This window comes from Thermobia domestica, chromosome 8 (assembly GCF_964235325.1).
Source record: "Thermobia domestica chromosome 8, izTheDome1.hap1.1, whole genome shotgun sequence".
NCBI classification, from domain to species: Eukaryota; Metazoa; Arthropoda; class Insecta; order Zygentoma; family Lepismatidae; genus Thermobia; species Thermobia domestica.
The window spans coordinates 39,368,729-39,390,195 of record NC_137461.1 but is presented as its reverse complement, the minus strand read 5'-3'; the positions used below and the strand labels follow the sequence as shown (position 1 = coordinate 39,390,195).

Below are 21,467 nucleotides of genomic sequence, written 5' to 3'. Positions count from 1 at the left end.
GAACCCTGGTGAATTGGTCTATGTTTAACTTTTAAGACTTCCTTTTTCACTTGTTTCTGTTTATTTATCTGAGATGAGTATATTTAAGTGATAAAAGAACTTCACGTACTATTGGATATTAATATTTGTCATAGTAATAATAGCGATAGGATTTGCTACTTGACTTTTGAGACACACTCAATTTTACAGTTTTTTTACTCTTTCTTTCTCTACCTTACCTTGAATTGGGACTTTCAACTTGCTTCTATTTTCCACTGAAAAGTATTTGTAATTCAACAAGGAAATAATTATATATGACTAGCAGCGTTCACCCCGCTTCGCTGCGGTCACCCCGGAACGCAATAAACTTTGTTACTTAGATAATTTTTACTTTTTCGCTTTCAAGTGATATGATAAAAACCATAGAAGATTGCATTAAATGTTAACATTATATCGCCTGTCATTTATGTTAACCCGCCCCGCTTCGCTGCGGTCACCCCGGAAGTTTTCGCTTTCAAGTGATATGATAAAAACCATAGTAGATTGCAGTAAATGTTAACATTATATCGCCTGTCATTTATGTTAACCCGCCGAGTGACACGGTCATGCGGGTTGCATATAAATACGTTTATTTTTACCTATGATGAACTAACAAAGGATTTGTACGTTATGGACACTTGAATGGTCAATTATCTCAAGACACTGGTAATTAAAAATTAAAGTGATATGATAAAAACCATCTAGGGTCCAAATCCTAATAACCCCCCAAAAATAAAAGAAATTGGTTCAGCCGTATTAGCGTGATGAGGTAACAAAGGATTTGTGCGTTCTCTTTTATATATATAGATAACTAAATTAAAATTCATTGTAATAAAATCCATGGTAAACACTTTATCATTTTATATCGTAAAGGTCAGATCCACCGGTATTATAATAGAGCTGGGCTTGAGTGATTGAACGTAGTAATTGGAATACCGATTAGTGACAATTTCACACATCCATGTTTTATTACAAATGTAAACTCTTTAGTCAGTGGAGAGGAAGGGGTGGATCATTGGTCAGAGTTGTTGACGATGTGTTTTGGTGAGTCGGAGCGGGTCACAATGGTTCATTGTGGATAACGATGGGTGGTGAGTCATGATGGATGGTGAGTCCAGTGAGTCGTAGGTCAAGTTTGCATTGATCCACGCCGTGCGGAGTTCCATCGGATCCGGACCCTGCCCTCAAGCTTCCTAACTCAACATACTTTTGTACACTTTCATAATTAAAATATACTTGTTTAACAGGGAAGTGATTAATATAGCATGAAATTGTGATCTTATATTTCATCTGTACTCTCTCTCTTCTTATAAAAGCAATCTAGTTCCATTATTTTTTTTCCTGAAAATGTAGATGGCGGTACTTCACAATTACCTACGTATCATCTTTTCGAGAGCAGAATAATATCCGTTCAATACTACATAGTGGCTTGTAGTATAGGCAGAGGTTAAACGTGCCGGGGAACGCCCTTCCCTCACCTCGAAAAAATATGTACGGCGTCCCCCAGTTACTAAAATAATTAGAATACGCAAAGATAGGCAGGGGGAATGCCGTTACCTACCGTCCCCCCACCTTTTCAGATCTACTTTTACCCCTGAGTATAGGACTCTCCCGTACCAGGGCGGCGATTTCTCTGTAAATTTGGAGGGTCCATTCAGATGCATAAGACACATATGAGGATTTTAAGACAAATTGCATTCAAATTATGCCAAATATTGTATATTCACAAATACAATTAGGGGGACTCACATGAGCTTTGGGGGGCCCCTGGCTCCCCGGGATCGGCGCCCTTGCCCCCGTAAACATTTTACCTCTCCCAACAAAAACATTTCTAGGTGCGCGCCTGGTGATTATACTAGACATGAACAAGTTTTGATGTTTTAAAGAAGAGACGTAACTATATTTAAATTTGAGAATTAATATTTTTGTAACCATGTGTTGATTGGTGGATAAACTAAAAATAAAAGTTAGGTTTAAACACTTAACGCTATTAATTAATCACGATTTTAACCTATAGCAGTGTTTCTCTACCTTGGGGTCGCGAGACGGTTTCATGGTGGTCGCGATGGTAAGCCGAAGAGATAAATATACAGTAGAGCGTCGATTATCCGAAGTAATTGCGGGACATGGGTGTTCGGAAAACTGGTTTGTTCGGATAATCGAACTGTACATGTTTATTTGCCAAAAAGAAGTAGAATACTGTACAGGGGGGGGGGTGCGCAATCCTTCAAACTGCGCGGAGCGGCACGCCTCAACTCTAAGCTGGCGCAGCTGTTGCTGTGAACAGCTTTGATACTGCCGCTATTTCTACACCCAGTGCCAAACCGACAGAAGTGTGCTGATTGTTGAAACACAGCGACTGGCGGCTTGGCCGGTCAGCAGCGCCTTATGAAGGCCCCATTAGAAGCAATGTTCCGCCAGCGGTGGCTCAGTGCGGCGACTACTGTGGGAAACTTGGTTTGGGAGTGAGGGGGATGATGGACGGTAGGGTGGGAGAGTAACAGGTGCGAGCGAGTACACAGTTCGGTTAAGCAGTCGTTCGGTTGACCGACGTTCGGATAATCGACGCTCTACTGTAATTAGAATCTAATACCGGAAAAAATATTTTTAAATATTATTTTTAATTTAGTTTTGATAGGCATAGTTTTATTTTTATACATATTGTTAAGAACAACTAAAAGTAGGTCTATTAAACATTTTGAACATTTGCAGAGTTTCTTTTTTTTTTTTTTTTTTAATTAATTTAAATGAAAGAGGTACGATATGAAACTAATGAGAACTGTATATTGAAATACCAAAAAAAAAGAAAAAAGAAAAAAATCAAATGCAACAAAACCTGCATATTGAAATTAATTAAATTGATTGATACCTCTGAGATACCTGTATTGTGTGTGTTGATAAATCAACAATGGACAAATTATTCTGTCCATAATAAAAGTGGTTACTTTTGTTTAGGAACCTTTGTTGTTCTTTGCAGAATTGTAGTCTACACGTATGTGTGTGTGAGCGAATAGTCTTTTTTCGAGCAAGCTGGCCACAATGAAAGTAGATTTTTGGTATGGGGTTTTATTTGTTTCCTAAATTTCAAATGTAAACAAGTTATTTTAACAGTTTTTGGTGATACTGAACACATATACAGCAATGTACCTACTAAATTCACAACAATATTAGGTAACTCAAAGTGGCGGCCTCTCGAAAATTAAAATACTCAATAACTTTTTTTTAACACCTGTCCAAGTTTTTTTTAACCAAAATTAGAAATCACTTTATTCTTTTTTATCATATGGACCAGGGAATTATGAAATTTTAAAATTTTCAAAAGGCCTCCATTTTGAAACTGTATGACGGATCGGATTGGATATTTGTAATATGAATAAACTGACCAAATTTGGTTTTAATTAATTCCCTTTTAGGGACGTTACAGTATCCACTATATACAAGAAATGGATTCTACTATTATAGAAATAGATCGATATAGTGAGATCTCCGCAATAGGTATATCAGTGGCGTATTTACGATTTTGTTTCGGGGAGACTTTGCCTGAAACTGTGAAAATTCTGCAAGATATTTCATCTACTTTACTATAGTAAGTAAGATTTCGGGGGGTGCTTAAGCCCGGAAGCCCCTCCTAAATACGCCACTGAGGTATATTTAAAATCCCACACAAACTTATTACAAACCAGAAATTATAAAGGGGTCGCTGGCAAGAGGATGTGATAAAATGGTTGTCAAACTTATTATCTCTCAAGGACACAACGGACAAAAAATACTATTATTTTAAATTGGAATCTCTATTTCGCCCTGCATCGAAATCTATTCTGTTTTCTTTTACTTGTGTTGGGAAAGGGGCTACAAGGACACGTAATGCTATGGAATAATGTTACATGCCCATATATTGAATACGTGTTGCTAGGTTAGATTCTGTGCAAACAAATCAGGTTGGATGGAATGCAATCGGATAAAGATGGATTAAGTCTCAAGGAGTTCATTATGTACTCTTATGTAGTGGAATATCTCTCATTATGATTATATGGCGATTAGTTGGAGCACGTTTAGAAACAGAAACTCTATTGTGGAAAATTGAAATACAGAGTAATAAGTATCTTCTGAGTTCATGTTTGGTTTGTATATACAAAGGTTTAAGCCTAACATAGAGGGATGAAGGTTGTTCTACTCAGTGTAAATATAAGTTAAGAATAATTAGGCACAGTTATAGAATATACGTGCGCTTCAATAATATTTTAATAGCTTGTATTGAAAATGCAATGCATCTCCAGTTATGCAGATTAATGAGTTCCAGAAGTAGTCTGGAAATGCAGAACATTCGGGTAATTAGGAAAATAACTAAAAACAAAGGTTATTTTGCAAGATTAAAAACCTGTAAAATCACTTTTGTTTATTAAAAAAGAGTAAGCCTAAATGTATATTGTATGTAAGATCACTTATCTGTACTCAAAATCATTTTAAAATTAGAATAATTCCTATTTTAAACGTTATTTTAAATAACAATTTTAAAAAAATATATACAGGTCACTTTTCAATAAGTTTCCTCCTTTCTTAGCTTATTTTTATGTTACCTAATAAATTGATCGGATCGATACCGTTGCAAAATATATTAATCTTTTTCTGGAAACGGTGACCACAGCCATCCATGAGCATTTGCCTTTCCACGAAGTTGCTTCAGGTTGAGTACGATGACAGGTATCCGCTTTCCACTAGTACCCTGCATCTCGCTTCGAGTGATTTTAACCTGTTTGGACTTAAACTGAAACATGGACATTACACAAATACGATGAAAAAGGATTGGAAGTCTTCGAAATGTGGGTGTGAAGAAGAATGGAAAGAATTCACTGGGTCGAGGGTGTTAGAAATGATTGGGGAGAAAAGAACAGTTTTAGTATTATGAGGGACGTGCTAAAAGGTAAGGTGGAAGGAAAGAGAGGGAAGGGGCGAAGGAGATTACAATCAATGGATGCTATCAAAACAGAATAACCGTACGTGAAAACAAAGAGGTTAGCGAAAGACTGTAGAGCATGGTTGTTTCTCAGTTGCAGCAATAACGGCAGAATACCTATGATGATAATGGACTCAGACCCATTAAAGAGTTTCTCAGAGGTTAGCATTTCAGCCTTGATAACGAAATGAAACAAACTGTCGTAGAATGGTTCAGGCATAAATCTTCCTTATGTCTATTTGTCTAACCCTTGAAGGAATTGTTTAAACAATGAAATAAATGTATAAATGTAGCAGAGGAGCATGTCGAAATGTAAATGTTGTTTCCTTTTCCTTGAAATGTGTTCTTTATTTTCCACGTCCCTCGTATAAATAGTATTTATTGAATTAACTGAACGCTAAAAATTTAATAACAACGAGATTACGGTAGCTTAGTAGTTACTCATTGAAATATTATTGACAATCTTAAGGCTTCACAGCTGGAATGATGCAAATAATGTTGTGAATTATGTTTCAGATTCATTACTTAAATTTCCTCAAGATGTCTCCAAACGCTTTTATGGGAGTGGTATTTCTTCTCAGTTTATTACGACTATCATCTTCGTTTCCATCTCGACATGGTAAGTACAAATTAGTTTAGGTTTATTAAAGCTTTAATTGTTTTTTTTTTATGATTGCGTGTGAGACCCGGGTTCGATTCCCGGCAGGAGTTAGTGTGGGTAGGATCCCACGTTAAGCTGTAGGTCAGCGTTTCCCAACTGGTGTGCCGCGGCACACTGATGTGCTGTGAATGGGCCGCTGGTGTGCCGAAACAAAATTATTAATTTTATAGCAATCAAATTGCAAAACGTGAGGAAAAATGTATATTTGTGTTTCACATTACTATGAAACTCTACTATGAATCTACGATTTTAAGTTTTATACCGGGTTACTATTCTGTATATTTCTAATGTTGAAAAAACTATTTGTTATCATTGTTATGACCATTATTGCTTCTTTATTGTTGCAGACTATTTCATAACTTGAAAATTTAAAATATCATTCAATCCTTTCGACAAATTACCTACATTTGTGTTTTAAAAGTAAAAGCGATTTGTTTGTTGGTTGGTTATTTAGTGATCTTCCTTCTTAGTAAAAGGTTGGATACAGTTTTTAAAAAGAAAGCGTATTTTTAAAAACCTGAGTCCAATATTTCATTGCAATTTTCTATTTTTAAATTAGAATAAAAAAATAAGCATAACGATTTACCACGGGTTGAAAACCAGTGATAGAGCTTTCTTTTCTGTGAGAAGGAGATCAATAATCACAGACAAAAAATCACTGTGTTTCATATTTACAAATTATAATATCTATAAGTATGCCGCGAGAATCCAAATAACACCCGTAGTGTGCCGCAAGTTGAAAAAGGTAGGGAAACGCTGCTGTAGGTTAACGTCTCAAATATGCTAAACTCAAAATCAACTCAATACTTAACGCTAAAATTCGGTTTTAGGTTCGGTACTTAGATTACAATACATATTGTATCAAAAAGGACTTTACAGCTTTCAAAACTCATATTTATTTATTTATTTATTTATTTATTTATTTATTTATTTATTTACTTATTTAGCTTACAGACATGGTTTTGGTGTCATTTTTAAAAGCAAAATGCATCGCTTTTTTATATATAACCTTATACATAAAGAGGTTCAATGTGTTTTCCATTGGTGATGCTGCACACACCCAATCTGATGTCGATTTCTCGATTTCCACACAAAATTCCTTACGAACAATTCTATCAGTGTCTTTTAATTCTTGCGCCATTTGTAATTTGTATGGTTTGAGATGCAACCGTTTCCTCAACACACGCCAAACTGCCATGTTTTTGGACGACCAGCTATCGAGAAGCACGCAGCCGGGTGGCTTTTGTAGGACTGTTCATAAAGCCTTGTCTCACTTGCTCTACAAACAATCTGAAGATTCGTTGTGTCTTACTGAACGTCAATAGAACACTTATGCAACTGATTAAATGTAGGCCTACTGGGAGGATCTTGACCATATTTTGTACTAAATTACGTTGCATAGTTGTGTCAGACCTGGATTCTTCAAACCAAAACACACAGCTATAATAGACTGAAATAGTGTGACGTCACATCCTTCTCGTTGCCATGGTGGTCGCCATTTTATTTTCTAAATCAACAAGTAGCGTAAATATCTAAAGAACCTATGTGCAAAACGAAAACAGTGATGAAATATTTCGGAACTGCAAACATTAGAGCGGAACAAATACTTATGTTTCTTTTTAAATATTTATAATGATTGAAACTGAAAAAAAAGGCTAGAAAAAGTAATTAGAAAAGAAATATGTTAAATAATGTTACGTGCATGACAAGCATTGAGACTGAAATTAGCGAGTTCATAGTCTTGTGAAATTTTCCCTCTGATGTATATTTTGAGAATTTCTATATTTTCAGTTTAAATTAAATCTTAAAGTGTACTCACCCTGTTCATAATCAGATATTAACTTTAAATAATTCCCGAAAATTTTTGATTCAGTAATATGAGTATGATATACTATTGCAAATTTGAACAGGATTATTGTTTAACAGTTGTTTAAAATATATACTGAACCATTCATAATTGGATGTGTAATTATTGTACATTTTCTATTTTTTTTAAAAAATTTGATAGAGAATATAAGAAAAGATGTTACCTATATCCACTGATGGTCTGGATTGAATATTTCTAAAGGCTAGCCTTTTCTTTTTTTTGTAATGTATACTTAGAAATAATATTGTGCACTCCCATTATAAACAGTAGACATTAGAGGTATAAATGCCCCAATAGAATTAATATTATTCTAAAAGACTTTTTTTCTTTTTTAAAAATAATATATTTTTACAGCTTTCTCTGTGCCAACAGTTTGCCAATCTACACGTTAGGGAGTTTATATTGCGTACAATTGCTTCTTATGGTGGATTACATGATAATTGTGCTTACATTAACTATTCGATTTCTACCTTATTACTTAGGGATGTGGAGCTTTAAGAAATAAGTTCTTTAGCTGCATTAGCTTCACGCGTTTGTATAGAAAAAAAACATGGCGATCACCATGGTAACGGGAAGGAAATGACGACATCAATATTCCAGTCTTTTTTCGGGACCAGTAAGGGCAGCCATCTTTGCTGCAACTGCCGCTAGCGCTTGCGGTGGCTTGTTTCTGAACTAGTGTACTACGTGAGTCAAAACTTTATGTATTTTGCTACAACACCAAAACCATGTGTGTAAGATAAATAAATCAATCAATATAAGTTTGCAAAGTTGTAAAGTCTTTTTTTTTTATATGTCCTGTAGTATGTGTATCTGTGTTAGAATTATGAGTGTCACTAATAGCAGTATAGGCATTATTCTTATGGGGAAAATCTGCTGCTTAATACATATAATCTGCTACTTGATATATGTAATCTGCTACTTAAAAGATACAATCAGCTACTTAATAGATACAATCTGTTAATTAAAAGATACAATCTGCTTCTTAAATATAATCTATTACTTAATAGATACAATATGATACTTAAAAATAGTCTGCCACTTAATAAATACAATCTGCTACTTAGTAGGTATAATCTGCTACTTAAAAGATACAATCTGCTACTTAAAAATGCAATCTTCTTCTTAAAAGATAGTCTACTACTTAATACATACAATCTGCTACTTAGAAAGTAGCCTATTACTTAATAAACACAATCTGTTACATAGTAGATACAATCTGCTACTTAAAAAATACAATCTGCTACTTAAAGATACAATCTACTATTTAATAGATACAATGTGCTACATAACAGATACAATTTGCTACTTAAAATAGAATTGGCTATTTAATAGATACAACCTGCTACTTAAAAGATACAGCCTGCTATTTAAAAGATACAATCTGCTACTTAGTAGGTACACACTGCTACTACTTAATAATGTGTATTTTTCATAATCTCTTCGAGGTCTAACAGAATAACAAACTGAGGTAAATCGAACTCAGTAGCTCCCGGCGTGCAAAGCTCTGGACACACCCTCTGTTGTGTTGAGCCGAGCCTGTCCCTGGCTGATCTCGGCCACCAAATAAAGGATCTTTATTCCTCAAATTATGGACTACTTGAGCACTAAATATCGTTCAGATCCGGCCAGTAGTTATCGAGAAATAAAGTACCATATACAAGGCGAGCCGAGGCACTTCGTGGCTGAGGTCCGGTAAAATTTAGTTTATTAAAAAGTTTGGTTTACGGAATGACCAAACCAAAGTCCTTCACGTGGGGTACACGTTGACAGTGCTACTTGTTTTAGACTTTCAAACTATTTTGTCGGCAAGTATGAGAAATCCTCTAACGTAAGACGGCTACGATCGTCCGTCTGTCAACGTGTAACAGAGTAGACAACGGTAAAAGATAGCAAGACACGATATTTTTAATATACAGAGTATTTCAAAACAACACTGACAGCGTTTGGGAGGCGATTCCTGACACCAAGATAAGACAATAAGTATAGACCAACATGGATGCACAAAGGCTTCCTTTCAGAGTTATAGACTGCCGAAAACATGACAAAATAAACTTTAAAGGTCCATAGCTCCAAAACTGTGGGACATATCTTAGACTGGTCAAGAATTTCCTCAGGAATTGGTATATGTCCTATCCAAATATCCAAGTTTCACAATCCTGCGGTACTTTCGCAAAATATATATATATATATATATATATATATATATATATATATATATATATATATATATATATATATATATATATATATATATATATATATAGAGAGAGAGAGAGAGAGAGAGAGAGAGAGAGAGAGAGAGAGAGAGAGAGAGATAGTTGGTGAGTACTTCAAATTATATGTCCATAACCAAACTCCTTGTATAAAAATTGTTGCACGAGTACCTTAGGATTCTGAAACATGGATTTTTGGATAGCGCACATAGTAATTGCTAAGTGAAATCTTGACCCGACTACGGTAGGTCCCACAGTTTTGGAACTATGGACTTTTAAAGTTCTTTTTTTTTTTTCATGTTTTCGGCAGCCTCTAACTCCGAAAGGAAGCACTTGTGCACCTAGGTTGGTCTGTACTTTTTGTCTTATCTTGGTGTCAGGGATCACCTACCAAACGTTATCGGTGTTGTTTAGAAACACCCTGTATATAGATCAAGTGTCGCAAGAGTAAATTCTTTCTCCTTTCTCAACCCTGTATTCAAATCAGAAGTGGTAAAAATCAAGGAATTCCGGTTTCAAATGATGATCACTAGGGGCCTATAGAAGAAAAACCATAATAGATACTTCATTGCAGTAGATACATTGTCTCAAATTAAAACGAAATGAAAAATTTCAGTTGAATGTCCCATCATTATGCTCATTGGGCTAAGAAAGACAATGACACAGCCAGTGAATTATGATGGAAGAATTATTGAAATGATAATGTGGAAGGAAGCGGGAGTACGCCGAGAAAATCTACGGACACGATATTGTCCACTACAAGCTTACTTACTCCGGTATCGAACCAGAAACCCCGCGCGCCAGAATTAAGCCATCGTGCCCCCTTCTACAGGTTCTTATTGCTTCTATTGTAAACGGAAGTCATGGATATACCACTTTCGTATTTCAACTATTATTATTATTATTATTATTATTATTATTATTATTATTATTATTATTATTATTATTATTATTATTATTATTATTATTATTATTATTATTATTATTATATTGAAAAAATTACGACTTACACATAGATAATACAATAAGTCTTGAAATCAACTTTTACGTCATGGACAATGGCAGATGGCAAAACTGAGTGGACCAGCCAAAACCTAGACTATGATAGGTATAGAATCATGAGCTTACTGTAAACTTTCAAAAATATATAAATAATAGCTTAAATTATTTTTGTCACTTAAAAACTGGGGGGCTTAAGCCCGTTCCTAGATCCCCCAATGGTCATGGGTTTACATGAGTATGATGAATGAGAACAGGTACCATCCGCAAAACAATCAGTACTTCTGCTATGTAATCTTCGAAACTTAGAAAATTACAACACATAGAAATGTTAGTATTTTAGTGTTTGATTATTATAATACGTATTTCTTTTTTTCAAATATGAAAAGTGTAACACTAATAAGCACATTTAACTTTTCATTTTTTCTTTCCTTCTTATTTTAGGATTCACCAACCCTAAAATTTACGTTCTGAACAGTCGACCACAGGCCATTCAAGAACATGAAACTATGATGTTACTATGTGATAGTCCCGCACCAGCAGAATGGTCCTACCCCTCTTATGATCGACAGAACTCGGTAAGTTAAATTTAATATATCTGGACCTTAAACGCAGAGGGGAGTAAGTCATTTTTATTAAATTTTCAGGAGAGACAGAAAACAGTGACTTACTTGTTTTTGCCTTTAAGTGCCTTCGGACTTATATCGAATTTTATTGAAGAGATATCATAATATGCGTTTCAAATCTGGCAATAACCCATTTTCAGAAAATAATGACTTATTCCCCTCTGTCTTTAAGGTCCGGATATATGGATATACAGGGCTGGATTTATCAATAGGCCGCTAGGCTCAGGCCTAGGGAGGCGCACGGATTGGACGAAAACTTAAGCAATAGGACAAACGCAAATGTTGATTTATTATTATTATTATTATTATTATTATAAACATAATACAAATCAGAGTCAACATCCTAAAACTATTAATCTCTTTAACAATCTATTTAAGTGAAATTTTCTTAAGGAAACCTATGAATACTAACTGGAACTACAGTTCTGTGGTATTTAATTTAACACCTCCTTGTTACAACAGTCGTAATATTTCTGTCAGTAACTTGCGCCCCATTGCTTGCTCTCCATTCGTCCCCCCCCCCTCCCATGCACGTTGGGAACCACTGCTATTATAAGCTCAAAGCTGAATAATAGTACTAAAACCACGAACCAAATTAAAACAATATAATTGTTCTTTGTTCCTTCTATTTACAGAAATCTTCGATCGTAATACAAGATCTACATGGAATAGATTCGTATGTATCTCTTTTAACTATTGCAAACGCTGATCGTCGAGATACAGGCTTTTATTATTGCAAATTCAAAGGTGCTGCCTTAGCCAGTGAAGAAGATGTGGAGAAAATTTTTATTCGAGTAGGAGGTTAGTGTCTAATTTGCAATTTGTTTAGAACTACCAATCATTACATGCGTTAAATACAATAAATACAGGGTGGACCAAATATGATCTTACATACAAAGTATTTTAAAAGGCTAATAAAACAAAAAAAGGGGCCGCGGTGGCTCAGTGGTAGAGCATTCACCTCTGGTGCGTCAAGTCCCTGGTTCGATCCCAGCTCGCGCCTAGTGGACTTTGTGAACAAACATCGTGTGCGTTGGTTTTCTTGAGTTTTTCCCGTTTCCTCCCACTTTCTTCATTCCACTATATTATTCATTTGTCATCATCACCATTTCCTTTATCTTACACGGCATAAACGTGGGACGTAAAACTTTAAGATTTCATTTCATAAAACAAAAGAACATTGCAGGTTGCAATGTGTTTATTCATAAATATAAAAGGGTATTTAAACGAGTTTGTCATCGTTTTGTTCGGATTTGAAATTAAACGATTGACAATACAACCTGAAGACGATTTCTGAAGGCTACAGTTTGTAATTGCTCAATATTCTAGCTACATTTTTTTCTTTCTTTAACGTTGAGCCCGTTGTTCGGAAATTCTCGATCCACTGCAAGTTAGTCTTACGTGGAATAGTAAACTTTAAACGAGAAGCTCTTTGTAATCACAGAACTGGTGCTTTTGAAAAACATTTCGACTACATACGTGCGATGAGCTACAAACCAAACCATAATGATGACTCAAAAACAGAACATGAGAATGGTGAGCGGATGGGACGACCACTCTTCTCGCCTTACTACAGCAGATAAATGGGAGGGTAAAGAATTTAGGATTTAGATTTCTGAGCTCTCTGCATCTATAAACATGTTACGTCCTCACATATGAGGGATGACGTCCCTCGGCGAACACACTATTCTAGGAAACGAAAGAAGCGGACTGGGACCTATATGTTGGGTGCAATCCCGACATTTGCGAGGTGTGATTGAGAAAAATCCAGAAAAAACTCACTCAGAATGGCTGGCCTCAAAATGCTTTTACACTTTTTCGATCGAGTGTCCCCACCGGGAATCGAACCCGAGAAGGACAGGATAATTGGGTATTATTGACAATAACTGAATTGCCAATTGATGTGTCATTTCAAGATACAAGAGAACAGAGTAATTCAAAACAGAACCAAGTAATTACAAACTGTTATCAATAATATTTTATATTTTCAAATAAACAAATTTATATCTGCAATACTTTTTGTTGTTGTTGTTGTTTTATTAGCCTTTAAAATGTGAGAGGTTTTATCGGGACACCCTATAAAATCTACTGGTTAATAGTATGTATTTTTCATATTCAGTTCTGAAATTAATAATCTTTCTCGGTAGAAAAAAAAACTTTCAACTACTTCAGACTGACATAAAATGATACACTTTTTATTGACATAAAAAATCATTTTTTTTTTTCGATTTTCTCCCAAGCATCAGAGTTCTGTCTTTAAGCAAGTAATTTTGTTTAGCTCGACTTGACCTATCTACTGAGTATCAGATACAAGTACCACGTACGCACCTAAAATTTTTGTTGTTGGGAGGAAAAACGATAAGTAATAGTTAGGTCAGGGAAGTAAGGGAAAACTCAGAAAAAACGGTGCAACTCAGGAAAGCACAGGAAAAAAAGACTGGAAATCAAGGAAAGTCAGGAAAATTTTATAAAATATATTTTTTTCTAACATTAATTGCGTATACCAATTTCAGCGTAGCCGACCATTATAAAGATAACCAAGAAAGTTCTGTCGCTTGTTCATCCACCACCTTCGAACACCGATATGTCACCCACGACGTACCTGGAAGATCAAAAACAATCCCCACCAGCATCGACGATCTTCTGCCAACGTTGTAGAACTTGGTGAGCCGTGAAACGAACAAGGTACCAAGTGCATCGTGCTCCTCTGCGAGGGATTTGAACTGGCGTCCCCTAAAGTAATTATCCAAGCAATGGAACAGGTGATAATCGGGTGGTGCAACGTCCGAGGAGAATGGCGGATGCAATAGTGTTTCCAATCCAAGGCGTAGAATAGTGTCCCGGGTCATCCTAATCACATGTGACTTAGCGTTATCCTGTGACAATAGGACCCTTTTGCAACTCGGAAGTGGTAGCTCCAGAGTTTTGAGTATTTCTTGAACACGGCTCAACTGCTGACAGTACACAGTTGAATTGATGCTGTGACCAGCTGGTAACAGTTCCCGATGCACGATACCGCGAGCAGTTCCCGATATACTGAAGCTTCTTCTAGTACAGTGCTGGTTTCGGCTGTTTCGGAACCGGTTCATGGATTGCTAACCAATGATGACGGCGCCATGAAGCTTCGTATAGGACTCACTTCTCATCACATGTCAACACCCTGTCCAAAAGTAGCTCCATCCTCAGACGAGACAGCAAAGAAACACAGGTGTCTGCTTGCGTTCCTTCTGGCCCGGAGTCAAATCATGTGAGACCCATCGACCCAACTTGTAGTGCTTCCCAAGTTGATGAGGGTTTTGACGAATGGTTTCTCCACTCACAGTGAATTTTAGTCTTATTTCCTGACATATCTTGCCACTGTTTGACTCAATTGCTGCCTGCTGATCTTCATTTTGTACATGTGTTGATCTTCCGGCATGTGGTGATTCTTCGAGTGTTTCTTCACCGTCCTTAAACTTGTTCGTGTACTCACGACACCTTCGCCAAAGGCCTGATATATCTTCCGCCCTGCTTCAGCGGCGTTTTATACCAGTTTGAACTCGTATAGCATGCATGCTCTTACGACGCTGTGTGGAGGTCCTATGTTCACTCTGTTCTTACGCAAGTTCACGGTGTAACTGAACTGCTACAACCAGGTAGTATGTTGGCTATACCTACACTAAGAACTAATCCTCACCTTACCTCCATTCGCATTCAACTCACGGTGTGAGGGCCAATTGAATACAGACATCCACAAAAAGCGACAGAACTTTCTTGGTTACCTTTATATAATACCTATTTGATTTTTATTGCTGTTCTATTTTCTTCTACGTGCAATTTTGTTTGTGGGTAGATATTAATGATCACAGTGTGAGATGTTGCTCAAACTTTTATGGGAGGTAGGTGGAATTGATTACTATTTACCTCTTAATAATAAATATTCTTCTTTATTTATATGTCAACGTCATCCGACACCTGTCATGAAAGTCAGGGAATTTCCTGCCAAAGGGAAAGTCAGGGAGAAGTCAGTGAAAAAGATTTCTCCAAATCAGTAGAACCCTGTATAAGGAAGGAAACACTACAAATGAGGCGCAAGATGAAAATGTTTAGGCTTCATCGATCATTTATCTGCAAAACAAGGATAGTTGTATTAAGACAGTAAAATTATTATTAGTCGAGTTAGCAGGTTTTGGGGGATCCTAACCCAGAGGACCCCCCCACGTGGGTGCGCCCCTGATAGGTAGCCTACGCCTCATCTTTGGATAATATTTCATTTTAACATTAATCAGTTTTAAAGTGAATGACTTATTTTGATCTTTATCTTATTAACCATATTACGTACTATGTTGTTGCTAGCGTCGTAATGAAGAGGGTGGTGCGAATATACTTCAGTATATCAATTTTACATGAATAGATGTCATGGTAAGCATAAATTTTTACATGTAAAAAATATATTGTTTTGAAAATTATACATGAATTTTTAAGCTAACGTATATAATTTTCGACAGCTCAATGATATATATATAACTTTTAAATATGTTCCTTCTTTGGATATTTTTTTTAAATAAAAGCTTTTTGTTTGTTTTTACGATTTTTTAAATTGGAAACTCTACCAGGTTAGTACGACCCTAGAAATATAAAAACTAAATTCCAGTCAGTGGTTTGGTTGGACCGGAACACACCTTAGAAATATTTGTTTTCTGTGCTTCTGCAAGAAATTGGCTTTTCATCCGTTTGTAATGTAGCCGTTCGGAATTTTTTTTTTCTTTTTATAGCTAAATCACTGGTTGGGCAGTAGTGTTATATCTTTTAATTCAGATTTGATTAGCAACAATTTATAAGCCTATCTTTTAGTTACCAGCCTGCTACTAGATTACACAACAAACTGATATATATACAGTGGCGTATTTACGATTTTGTTTCGGGAAGGGCTTTGCTAACTTTCAGGGGGGGCTTTGCCTGAAAATGTGAAAATTCTGCAAGATATTTCATATACTTTACTATAGTAAGTAAGATTTCGGGGGGGGGGGGCTTAAGTCCGGAAGCCCCCCCTAAATACGCCACTGTATATATATATAATGTATTCTATATTGTGATAACGGCGCAGAAAAATCTATCGAAAATCTTATGAATTCTCTCAGTCAAGAATTTCAATTTAAACCCCTTAAGATCACTGTTAAAATACTTTTTGGTTTTCTTTATATTATAACCAAGTATATATTCTCCTTTCGTTGTTTGTTTGTAGGGAAATAATCGGTTTCCTTAGGAGTTTTAGATTGTTATTATACTTTAACTTCAAAATACCTCTGAAGCTTTTCATTTGTACAGGTTTTTTTTTTTTTTTTTTTTTTTTTTTTTTTGTATATATTGAGCTATTGTAACATTTCTTTTCAAACAAGTTTCGCAGGCCAGAAATATACAATGTAAAGTATTGATCATCATGGTAAGAACTCTGCCATTATTGGCAGGTCACTTGCTGCAACTGAGAAATGTCGATGCTCCACGGTCTTCCGCTAACCTCTTCGTCTTCACGTACGATTTTGCTGTTTTAATATCACCCATTAATGGTAGTCTCCTTCGCTCTCTCCCTCTCTTTCCTGACACCATACCCTCTAGCACGTCCCTCATGATACAATTCCTTCTTCGTGAATGTTCCAACCAGTTTCTCTCCCTCTTCTTAATAATATATAAAATTGTTTTTTTCTCCCATCATTTCTAACACCCTCTCATTCGTTTTCCGCTCGACCCAGTGAATTATGTCCATTCTTCTTCACACCCACATTTCGAAAATTTCTAGTTATTTTTCATTATTTTTCGTAATGCCCATTTTTCTGACCCATACAGTACAAAATACTCCACACAAAACATTTTACCAGTCTTTTTTCTCAACTCTTTATTCAATGTCCTACACAATACTACGTTCTTTCTCCTAAAAGCTTTTTTTCACCATTCTTATTCTTGCTTTTAATTAACGTTCACACTTCATATTATCACTAATAGTACTACCCAAGTATCAAAAACTAGTCACCTGTTCTATTCTATCCCCTTCTACTTCTATATTTGACACCGATCGCTTTGTTCCAATCACCATGGCTTATGTCTTACTAACATTTATTTTAATCCCATATTCTTCACAGTCCGTCCTCAAGTTTTTTAACATCTCATTAATTTTCTTTTCAGATACCGCAACAAATGCCATATCATCTGCAAACCGTATATACCTAATCATTCTACCTCCTACCGAAATACCGTCTTCACTATGTAGGCTCTTTTTCTCTATCTCTCCTAAATAGATATTAAACAATATTGGCGAGAGACCGTATCCTTGTTGAACTTCCCTTCTAATTGCACTCTCCTCTGTCATTTTCTTCCCTATTCCCACTTGTTGGTTCACATATAAGTTTCTTACGAACCCACTTTAGAATTTACAACAGCAATTCCTAATTCATGCGGTCAAAAGCCTTTTCTAGATCAATAAATACGACATACGCCTAAAGAAAGAAAAAAAAAAGAATAAATAGTCTAAAAACAAAATGTTCTCCCAAAAGTATTTTAGTGAAAACATTTCTCATTACATTATTTATCTACTGTATAATCAAAGTAATTTACATTTCTCTTTCTTTTGTATTTCCTAATGTTTACGATAAAAATTTATCTACAGATGCAAATGAAGATTCAGTAACGGAAGAAGCAATTGAAAATGTAGTAACGGAGGAAACAACTAAAAATGTAGTAACGGAAGAAACAACTGAAAATGTTGTAATAGAGGAAACAACTGTCCATGTTCCAACGGAGGAAATAACAGAAAATGCAGTAGCTGAAGAGATAACTGAAAGTGAAGTAACGAAACATATATCAGAAGATGCAGGAATGGAAGAAACAACGGATAATAACAAAATAGAAGAAGGAACTGACAATGATATAACAGAAGAAGAAATTCCAGATGAAGGAATACAAGAAGCCACAAAAGAGAGAGAACCAGAACAGAATACTGAAGATCAAGTAGTAGAAACAAACTATAACGATCTGTTTGAGAACTCCAATAATTCTGTAGAAGGTAAGAAGAGAATCTACTTTCGATTTGCTCTAAATTAGTTTTCTAAGACACTTTTGTACAGTTTAACTAAATATGTTTAACTCACAAATATTGGTCGCATAAATAAAACCTCGATTTTTATCTCCTCCTTTATGTTATTCCAATCCCAATTAACCTGATATTGTAGTCACCTTTACAAGAAGACCTTACTTTTTACAACAAGAGAGAACATAGTTTGAACAAGATTCGAACCGGCGACAGACATGCTAGCGTAATGCCCTCTTTATATCCTTGACTATGCCAGTCTCCTCCACCTTAAGGTCCTACTTTATATTAGTGCTGTGAAACTTGTTCGAATAACTATTCGTTAACTGAATAATCGTTCGAATAATTATTCGTTATTCAAAGAATTGTTCGAATAATTATTCATTATTCAAATAATTGTTCGAATAATTATTCGTTATTCAAATAATGTTCAAGTACTTTGCAAAACCAATATTTTTAGGGCAAAAGTCGTGACAATATTCTTCTTATGGGAAAAGCCACGAAATTCACTAACAAGAAATCGACGCGACGGGAAATAGCCACAGAACCGCATTATCTGCAGACGGATGGATTAATGTGAAGGGTATATTTCTCTAGATATTAAACAGAGTGATAGCATATAGAGTATTTGGCAGTAAATACGTGAAACAAATCTAAAACACGATTATTTTGTAAATAATAAAAGCGTTAGCCAATGTAGGAATTCCCGAAAAGAACGTCAGAATTTTGTAGAGATAATGATTTTTAATACTGATAATATAATTTAAATGCCCTAAATGCCTCCATGTTTGGAATGGATTCTGAAGGTCCAATTTTGCACCACTTTTGCACTTACATTGTAAAAAGTAAATTCGTAATGGTGCCTTGACTGTTTCCTTTCACTTCACAAATTGTTCGTGGCTTATTCTCAATCAGTGTTTCTTTCTTGAAAAAAATGTACAGGTGCAGGGCCAGCAGGGGGCACAATTAGTATTCGGGGAGCACTGCTGGTACTATTCTATTTATTATTATATTAGAGACGTATTATTTTGGTATCCCCCAAGGAAAGGCACTCTCAGAGCTCCGGGGAGGAAGTGCCCTCCAAAATCATGTCAGGAAGAAATACTGTTTTTAATAGACTTGAGAGTTGAAGCAACCCCGTGAAATATAATACGCTCGAAAAAGGTTAAATTATGCGATGGTGCGTGGAAAGATACAAATTTCTATTTAACGTTAAGGCTTTCAGTTTTGTAGTTACAGTTGGACCTCGAACCCTCGAATTCCTTGATAGGGCCTCGGTGGCTTAGTGATAGAGCGTCCACCTTTGGTACGTAGGGTCTCTGTACAATCCCAGCTCGCGACAAGTGGATTTTGTGGTGGACAAACACTGTGTGCGTGAGTTTTCTCTGGGTTCTCCCGTTACCTCTCACTTTCTTCATTCCACCATTTTATTCATGTCTCATCATCACCTTCTCCTTTAGCACACACGACATAATCGTGGGACATAAAAAAATAAATCGATTTTCTTTTTACATTTCCGTAACACGCAATGTTAAAATAACCTGTAAGTCGAAAGTTTAAGAATTATAACTGTGATGACTAGAATTTTAAGAGTTTCAAAATTATGTTTATAAACCTTGGTAACTCGAACTTTCGTGTCTGCGATCCTCTACGAGTCGAAGTTTATATCTATAAATCGAATTTCTCTTGAATGGGACCTCAAAAACTCGAAGCTATAGACCCTAGCTCTATGCTTTTACGTAATTGTCATTATTGTTAGTACTGCTATTGTTGCTAATTTGTCCTGTAATTATGTTTTTCTCTTGCCTAGTATTTTATTTTTATTAATCATCTTATTTAATTTAAGGAACTTTCACAACTTATAGAGGTTTAATGAATAAAACTTCGTCTCATAGAGGTTTAATAAATAAAACATCGAGTTATAGAGATTTAATGAATAAAACTTCGAGTTATAGAGGTTTAATAAATAAAACTTCGAGTTATAGAGGTTTAATAAATACAACTTCGAGTTATAGAGATTTAATAAATAAAACTACGAGTTACAGATGTTTAATAAATGAAACTTCGAGTTATAGAGGTTTAATAAATAAAACTTCGAGTTATAGAGGTTTAATAAATAAAACTTCGAGTTATAAAGGTTTAATAAATAAAACTTCGAGTTATAGAGGTTTAGTGAATAAAACTTCGAGTTATAAATGATGTATAGTTACTTTTCATGAGGAAAGCGGAACCTCGGTATCTCGAATTTTGGTTGTGGTCACCTTGATAATTTGAACCTTGACTTCTCAAAGTAAAACTCAATAACCCGAATTTTCATCTATTTCCTTCAGTTTCGAGTTATCGATGTCCTACTGTATATGCAAATATGCTTGTTAAAATTAGTTTAGCAATAAATAAAATATCTTTATACATAATGCAATGCCCATTGATTTTTCTCTCTTTTCAGAAATCGACAATGACCTCAAACGAAGATAACGACCGCTAGTTTTACAACATTCCATCTGTAACGGAGTGATGCAAATATCATACGGCAGCAAATTTGTATTAAATGTCAAATCACTACTTGTAATAAACTTAACTAATAACTTCTTTGACATAAGGAACACGAAAAGACGTTTCCACAGGGAAAAATTCGCTTTTGGATCGTCTTTTATGTCTAGTTAATACAGTGGAGGTTATTGTTACGCAGTTCTGTTAAGAATCTGTTTTGTAATATAGTATCACTATGTACATTGTTCTTGATAAAAGATATAAAGGTGTTAATAAAATACACAATTTCTTTATATGTTGTAAGATTATTATACGTACAGTAGAACCCTTCTTGTTCGCCCTCGGCTGGTCCAACACTCCGGTTGTTCCGACCGTACTCGAGTCGAACTTGTTCCAACTCGTCAGTCACTCAGGAACCACATTGTCGTTTACTGCCAGTGTTGCCAACAACCTCTGAAAAAAATAGGCTAGATAGTCTTCAGAAATAAGCTTTTCTACGCAAAAAATGGCTAGATTTTGAACTAGTAACATTCCACATTGTAGATTTTCAAGCCCTTTTTTGTGTCTGTAGGATTA

At 35.4% G+C, this 21,467-nt stretch overlaps 1 protein-coding gene across 1 annotated transcript in view; it reads left to right on the top strand.

Annotated features, from left to right (window-relative positions):
- The window catches only part of LOC145692836 (uncharacterized), a 30,551-nt gene extending 9,405 nt beyond the window's left edge, over window positions 1-21,146 (top strand). Inside the window, exons 2-6 of the mRNA XM_081768337.1 lie at window positions 5,489-5,591; window positions 11,160-11,293; window positions 11,977-12,142; window positions 17,982-18,377; window positions 20,848-21,146. Coding sequence (XP_081624463.1) covers window positions 5,513-5,591; window positions 11,160-11,293; window positions 11,977-12,142; window positions 17,982-18,377; window positions 20,848-20,876 — 804 coding nt within the window. The 5' untranslated portion in view covers window positions 5,489-5,512 and the 3' untranslated portion in view covers window positions 20,877-21,146. The remainder of the gene's footprint in view (window positions 1-5,488; window positions 5,592-11,159; window positions 11,294-11,976; window positions 12,143-17,981; window positions 18,378-20,847) is intronic.
- Window positions 21,147-21,467: the final 321 nt, after the last annotated feature.